This window comes from Elephantulus edwardii, unplaced genomic scaffold (assembly GCF_000299155.1).
Source record: "Elephantulus edwardii isolate Elephantulus edwardi_28Jun2011 unplaced genomic scaffold, EleEdw1.0 scaffold00004, whole genome shotgun sequence".
Classification (NCBI taxonomy): Eukaryota; Metazoa; Chordata; class Mammalia; order Macroscelidea; family Macroscelididae; genus Elephantulus; species Elephantulus edwardii.
In genome coordinates this window covers 39,262,408-39,270,099 of record NW_006399754.1, presented here as the reverse complement: position 1 = coordinate 39,270,099, position 7,692 = coordinate 39,262,408, and the positions used below count along the sequence as shown (strand labels likewise).

Sequence of the window (7,692 nt, the reverse complement as noted above, 5' to 3'; positions counted from 1 at the left end):
CCCTGTCCTTCACCACCCCATGGCCGGCAGGAAACACTGCCCTGTCCTTCACCACCCCATGGCCGGCAGGAAACACTGCCCTGTCCTTCACCAGCTTCACAGCTGTTGCTGTTTCAGTCTTTGCCTTGAAGGTCTTCATCCAGCTTTCTCTGCTGGAGAAATGAACTTTGAGTACAGAGAAGATTAGCATCACATGGCATTTGAAGGAGATGCTTGCAACATTTAAGCTCACCAGTATCAACAGGAAAAAAATCTACTTGCAAGGGGGCCCACACAGTTTAGCCCAGCACTGTTCAGAGTCATCTGTGGTGTCTCACACCTATGAACAGGCACTGGGCTCTTGAGCATGTGTTAGTGTCGGAATGCGGCGGGCTCAGAAGAGATTTGTCTGTGACCTTGTGGTTTGGTCTAAACTTTGTCCTTTACTTCCTAGATCAACTGGAGCCAGGAAGAAGGAGAAGATGAGTTGCAGATACCTGGACAAACGGGGCGCTCTGATCAGCGGGGAAGTGACTCGAGCTCCAGTGTGAAGGACGCACGTCACAAAGGAAGACGTGGGAAGCAGGCACGTACAGGAGCGGCCAGGTGTACTCTGCCCTGATGGCAGTCATAGCAGGAGTGTCCCAGATCACAGGAGTCACTGTAAAAAAGAGGGAGAATCTACTTTGCATTTCCAGAGCAAGTCTGCATTTCCCCAAGTATTTGACAAGTCTTTATAGTCATTATCAGTTCTGACTTGGACGTGATGGATGTGAGTGTTCTATTTACATTCGTGAAATACATACACACACATGCACACAAACACGCTTTGGCCTTTCTGTTTCATTTTGGTTTCACCTCTTTATATGACATCAGGAGTGGAACGAAGTATGATCTCATATCTCATAGCCACCACCGATGTGCTTTAGTTTCTTGTTTTTATAGACAAGCAGCAGGACAGAGGGTCTTTTTTTTTTTGTCTCTTCATGTCTTAGGTTCTGAATGTGTACAGAAGGATTTACATCTCTCTTTTCAAGAAATGTGGGCTGTGGTGGGGAGCATGGATTAGTAAAGAGGTCGGGAGAGGTGCCAAGCACGTGCACGGGTCTGAGGGCAGGGAGGTGGAGATAGAAAGCAGTAGAGATGCCCAGAGCTCATTAGGGCTGAGAAAGAACAGTGAACGGAGTGGTCCCAGGAAGAGGCAGTGATGAAACGAGCCTGTGAGAGAAAGAGGTGACATTCCTTTGTCTACAGTGATTCTCATTGGTTGACTGAGGTCAAAGCTGAACCAAGGCCTTTGTTGTGGGCTTCCAGAGCTGAAGATTTGTAAGTCAGGAGACTGACTGTCTCCTTTGGCATGGCTGATGGGTTTGGACTCCAGGCCTTAAGTGAGCAGCCCCACATATAACGTCCACACCACCTCTCTCCTATGGGAAGGACATTGCTCATGGACATACTCCATCTGCCCAGCTGTGTGTGGTCGCTGAGCAGTGGGGGCACCTGAGAGCTGAGCAGGTGGGCACAGGCACCTGAGAGCTGAGCAGTGGGGCAGGTTCCTCTCTCCCAGTACTGCCCCTGTGTGCTGTGCTAGGACATCAGTAGTGCCTTCGCTGCCAAAGCTCTTCTGCACCTAGTATTTGTTCCTTTACTGTTTTATTTTGCTGCTTATACGTAATCTGTTTCACATTTTTAACATGTTTTGTTTTAGGTGAAAGATGCTTCACGTGAAGAAATTAATCTGAGCCACATTGTGCCCTATGAGCCCGTTTCCGAAGAAAAACCAAAGGAGCTACCTGAGTGGAGCGAGAAAGTGGCCCAGAACATCCTGTCAGGTATGGCAGCGCCCTTAGCTCTCCCGCGCATGGGACACCTTGATGTACTTCACCACCGAGATGTACAGGAACACCCAGAGGAGCTGACATCTGCCGGGGAGGCTGTTTGCTGCAGCTCGTGCTCCACCACCTGATAGACGGTGTGCTTAGGAAACTCACTTGAGGAGTATTTGCTCAGTGGGTTCGTCTGTGTAAAAACACCTTTGGATCATATTTTGTATTTTGGTTTTGGATCCCACACCTGCTGCCACCACATGGGGTTCTGGCTCTGGACCAGGCAGGATGGGGCAGCTTTGCTCACAGGGTCTCCAGGGCTCTGATCTCCAGACAGGAGAATGCCTCATCTCTCCCTAAGAGCAGCTGGCGGACTTGCTGACCTTGTATTTAACAGTGTAATTCTTTATTCTAAACAATAAGTTAATAGACAATTTCAGTGGAAAGAGAAGTCACAGTTCTCTCAGAATGCTGCGTGCTGTCAGGCTGGTGGGACCTCTGGTCAAAAGGACCCTCAGACTGAGAATGCTGAGCATAAAAGCACTTCCATCCACCTTCCCTTCAACCTCCCACCACCACCACCACCACCTGGAAGGGAAACTTGGCCATCCACCTTCCCCTCTGCCTCCCTCCGTCACCACCATCATCCCCTGAAAGGGAAGCTTGGCCACATGTCTTTAGAAGCAGAAGTGCTCTTGAGCACACACAGGAGAGGCAGTCATAAGAAGAGATGAGCATTTTCCCCAGGCCTTTTGGAAAGCTGGTCCCATTCTCAGCTGTGGACAGAAAGGATGTCAGCCCAGTTACTCTGAAGCCACATGCTCATTCTCACCTGTGTCTATCTTCAGCTTGGTTGCTCTGAAGCCACGTGCTCATCCTGACCTGTGTCTTTCTCTGTTGTTGGTTATCATTTCACTTTGGTTTTCAGGTGAAAATCCGCTCAGATGTAGACCTTCTAGTTTGTGTGAAGAATAAATAACCAGTCAGAATACTCCTTAGAAGCGAGGATGGTGCAGCTTCACCTCTCCTACTTCGGGCATGTTGCCAGCAGGAGCTGTTCCTTGGAGAAGGACATGCTTGGAAAGGTGGAGAGTCAGCAGAAGAGAAGAACACCCCCAGCAAGATGGATCGACACAGTGACTGCAGCGGTGGGCTCAAGTTGTGTCAGAGCTTGTTGGCACAGGAGAGTCAGGGTTCAGTTCTATTGTTCACAGGGTCACTGTGAGTCGTACTCGAAGGCACCTAACAGTGCAACACTCAATATGTCAGATTCTTGACTTAGTGTATGCAGCCCCCTCTGTCCTAGACCCCTTCTACCGTGCCAGGTTCTCTGTGGATGATACAGCTGTCCAACAGCGTGTATATGACTCTGATGTCTACAGAAACAGACTGTCCACTGCCAGGTCTGCCTCCCAAGGAGAGGTTAGTGGATTTGAACCTCTCCCCTGTGGTTGGCAGTCACTGGCAGGTCCATGCTAGAGAGCCACTGAAACAGTGAATCATTTCATGCAGAGGAATGCTTCCATGTAGAGAACCGCAAACTAAAGAATGTGAAACCGATTGGAGCCGGTGTAATATCTTTTCCCCAGGACCAACAAGCTGTACTGAAAGGAGCAAGGAACTGCAAGTCCATCCTGTTAAGCATCTGATAAGTGTGGCCCTTGAGGGAGATTTGCAAAGAAACATCTCTGCTCTTAACACCCCTGCTCCCTATCAGGGTGAGGCTGGGGAGGACAGTAGCAAAGCCCTGTTCCCTCAAGTGGCCCTCTCTGTGTCACCTGTGTCCACCTCAGGATCTCTAGAACAAAGTGCCAAGAATGAGGCAGAACCGTAAAGAGGAGCTCAGGTCCTTGGCCAACCACCATCTAAGTCGCACCAAAACCAAATCTAGTCCCTTGCAGCAGTGCCTGGCATGCAAGGAGGATGCCGCAGGTTCAGCTCCACCCCAGCCACGGAGCCGCTGTCTCTAACCAAGTCTGTGGTCAGACCTGGGATGCCAGGCCAGCAGAAAATGTTAGTCTCCATGCCTGAGCAATGTGTGACCAGGACACCAGAACAGGAGAGCTGAATGGGCTGGGTCCATGGTGGCAAGGACAGAGCTCCCTGAGAGCAGCACATGCGGTATCTGAGTGTTTCCCCTCTGAGGCGATCTGAATAGTTAGTTAAAGGCTGCAATCAGCCCTAATCTTAAGTGACTCCTTGTTTTCTTTACAAGGTGCTTCCTGGGTGAGCTGGGGCTTGGTCAAAGGTGCTGAGTTCACTGGCAAAGCGATCCAGAAGGGTGCGTCCAAGCTCCGTGAGCGCATTCAGCCAGAAGAGAAGCCAGTAGAGGTGAGCCCTGCCGTGTCCAAGGGCCTTCACATCGCAAAGCAGGCCACCGGCGGAGCCGCCCGTGTCAGCCAGTTCCTGGGTAACGCCACACCTTCAGCTGATTTCAATGCCCACGTGGGTGGAGGGGCCACGTGGAGTTGTGTTGCCTTGTTTGCACAAGAAGACCTGCAGACCAGGGCCACCATCCGCCAGTGCCTCAGGCCACTTTGTATAGTGGATAGTGTGTACTGAGAGCCCTGTCCCTGAGTGGTGGTGGTATGTAGTGGACAGTGTGTGCCTCTAGAGCCCTGTCCCTGAGTGGTGGGGATGGTGTGTAGTGGACAGTGTGTGCCTCTAGAGCCCTGTCCCTGAGTGGGGATGGTGTGTAGTGGACACTGTGCATCTGGAGCCCTGTCCCTGAGTGGTGGGGATGGTGTGTAGTGGACACTGTGCTTCTAGCGTGCTGTCCCTGAGTGATCTCTGTTGTTTTTGTTGTGGAGTGGATGGTGTGTGCACAGTAGCGAACTGTGTTGGGAAGGAACTGGCCCCTCATGTCCGGAAGCATGGGAGCAAACTGGTGCCCGAGTCTCTAAAGAAGGACAAAGACGGCAAGTCCCCGCTGGACGGCGCTCTGGTCGTGGCTGCGAGCAGCGTTCAAGGTGACTGTGGCATGGCTGGACGGGGCTGTGTGTGCAAGCCTGCAGGGCTGACTTGCCTTCTCTTTGCAGGCTTCTCCACAGTTTGGCAGGGCCTGGAGTGTGCCGCCAAGTGCATCGTCAGTAACGTGTCGGCAGAGACCGTGCACACAGTCAGACACAAGTGAGTGGATGGCCCCTCGTGACCATGACTGCATCCTCAGCTTGCGTGGGAATCCACGGCACCCACGCAGCCTTTCTTACCCTGTGATTCGAGTGTTTACAGAGCAGACAGTGTGTTCCATTGCACAGCTCACATATGGTATGTTTGACATGGACCACAATTACCTTTCAGATAGCACTCTCCCCACTTCCTCCTGGAGCCTCGTTTCCATTCGTCCTTTGTCCTTTCCTGTCTCTTCCTGCTGCCTGAGCCCTGTCCTTGGGCGGTTGCTGCCTTCTGATCTGGGTTTTTGCTCTATAGCACCTACGTTCCTGCCCAAGATCTGGTCACCTGACAGACCCGTCTGTTGTCTGGCAGAAGGTTGAGTTGTTCAGATGGTTTCAGTTCTGGGCTTGACAGGTGCCTCAGTGCTGGAGTGGTGTGCATTCCAGCTGTGCCTTATTACTCTAGGAAGCTGTTTTCATGATTTTAATGTTTGTTAAACATCTGAGAAAGCAGAGTTTCTTTCCCTGTTAAAGTAGAAGGACAATGGCTTATTACTGAAATAATAGAATGCCTCTGGTTTTGTTTTCAATAATTAGCTGGTGTTAAGTGGTGGTCATCAGGATTATAGAGATTGGGTTTAATCAAGAAAATGTCTGGTGCTTCTGTTGTTTAGTGCTGTGAATCAGTCTTGACTCCTAGGACCCCATGTGACACAATAATGTGCCCTTAGGGCTTCTTGGGGCCAAGTGGAGAATGGTGCAGACTCTTCCCCTTAAGATTTACAGCCTCTGACATGACACGTGATGGTACAGACAAAATCATTTTGCTACATTGAATTTCTAGAGTTCGATCTATGTTTTTATTTTTAACTCTTAAAAATGTTTTTAAGATATTGTTGTTATTGGAAATAAAGTACATTACTGAAAATGTCCTCCCCTTAAAAAAAATTTTTACAGCCTCTGAAACCAAGAAGGGTGAGCACCAGTGCACATGAACATGACTGACAGTAAGCTCATCTCTACTGAAGACACCTGCACGTACTTCCACAGAGCGGCAGGACCCAGACCACCTCGCTGCAGTTAGCAACCCAAAGCTGGTCTGTGGTGCTCCTCACTCTTGCTCCCTAGGAGAAAAATAAATGTATTGTGTAAACATCCTCATGTGATTTTTGCAAGTATATAAACCATCACAGAGAACTACTTGTACATTTAGAGACAACCACAGTTATGTTATTAAAGACACCTCTTGTGAGTGGAGCTGCGAAGTATAGACAGAGCTAAACCCAGGCAACTAGGGGAGAAGAACCTAGTTTATTATTTTTGACACACTCTCATAGTCCCTCTCAGTCTCAAAAACACCCGCAGTGTTAAGCAGAGCACCAAGGCCATGCCAGACAGTTGTTGATACAGTTCTCACAACATGCTCAAGCATTTTGTGTCATTATTCAAGCTTCTTTAAGAGGCAAACGATGTACATTCATGGGAAGGGCAGCCACCTGTTCTAACAAGACATTCCTGTGTTTCTCGTGTATTACATGAGGTGTTCCTCAGTACCCCACGGAATGACGTCTAGCTTTGTCCCCCATGACCTCACAACCTGTGCTTTATAATTCTGTGGGTTTAGGACTCAGAACTACCTTAACACTTAACAAACGATTTATGAAGTATCTACTTAATTGAAAGAATGTGTACATAAGTAAATAAAGGGGGGGAAGTGGATGACTGTTGCAATCCGCAACCCTTTTTCCTGGAAGAAATGAACATAGAGAGAGACAGACACAGAAGACAAGACAGGACTGCAGCAAAGAAACACACACTCACACAGACAGGACAAGAACTGCAGACCCCCAGGCTGCCTCGTTTATTATTTTATAATCATCCAAAAACAGTCTACGTGCAGATACTCATGATTTGGGAAAAACTTATTTACCGGAAACTAGACCTGCTTAGCACAGAATATTCTCACGGAATCTTTCTTGCTTGCATCTCTGTTTATCAGAAGGAATAAGACTATGCCTTGGGAAGCAGAGTATTCTTGGACCTCATGTGCAAGCGACCAAGGTCGCCATCTGCAGACGCAAGGACACATTCTTGTCCCACTCCCCATCCGGATTGAGGAAGGCCAAAGAGACATATCTGTGTGCAGCCTGTTTCTTTATTAACCCTTCTGGCTCCTTCAGATGACCAAGTGCGTCCTGAAGGAGTCATATGTAAACTAGACCCATTCCAGCTGAGAAAGAGGAGTCTGGCTGCTTGTGTAAAGATTACAGTCTCTGAAACCTGATAGCAGTGGGATGTGACATTTACGTTAATGTGCAGGAGCTTTTGATTATAGCTTGAGCACTGGGGTTGATTAGGTCCCATTTAGGGATGTAAAGATGTGCAGAAGCAATGACCAGCACTCAGTAACTTAAGACCTAGTAGATCTGATTACACCATCTAGTAAATGACTGACCACTCTTCTCCATAGTGTCTTCATTTACCCCGGGTTAGGCGCCATTAAGAGTCAAGTATGACTTATAGCAACCCTAAGAACAATGGCTGTGAACCTGTACTGAGAGCCATCCTTCCAGTCTCTGACACACTTGCCCATTGCTGCAGTCACTGTATCAGTCTGTCTCATTGAGGGTCTTCCTCCCCTTTGCTCACCCTTCTCCAAGGGATGGCCTTTCCTAACTCTGGATGCCCAGAGTGTGTAAGACAGAGCTTCCCCCTCCTCACCTCTAAGGAGCTTCCTGGTGGCACTTCCTCCAAGACACATCTTCCTGTTCTTC

General features: G+C 49.0%; 1 protein-coding gene across 1 annotated transcript in view; it reads left to right on the top strand.

Annotated features, from left to right (window-relative positions):
• SPG20 (spastic paraplegia 20 (Troyer syndrome)) overlaps window positions 1–7,692 on the top strand; it is an 18,555-nt gene that overhangs the window by 5,757 nt on the left and 5,106 nt on the right. The window contains exons 3-7 of the mRNA XM_006879642.1: window positions 434–565; window positions 1,688–1,811; window positions 4,021–4,215; window positions 4,616–4,774; window positions 4,844–4,934. Coding sequence (XP_006879704.1) covers window positions 434–565; window positions 1,688–1,811; window positions 4,021–4,215; window positions 4,616–4,774; window positions 4,844–4,934 — 701 coding nt within the window. The remainder of the gene's footprint in view (window positions 1–433; window positions 566–1,687; window positions 1,812–4,020; window positions 4,216–4,615; window positions 4,775–4,843; window positions 4,935–7,692) is intronic.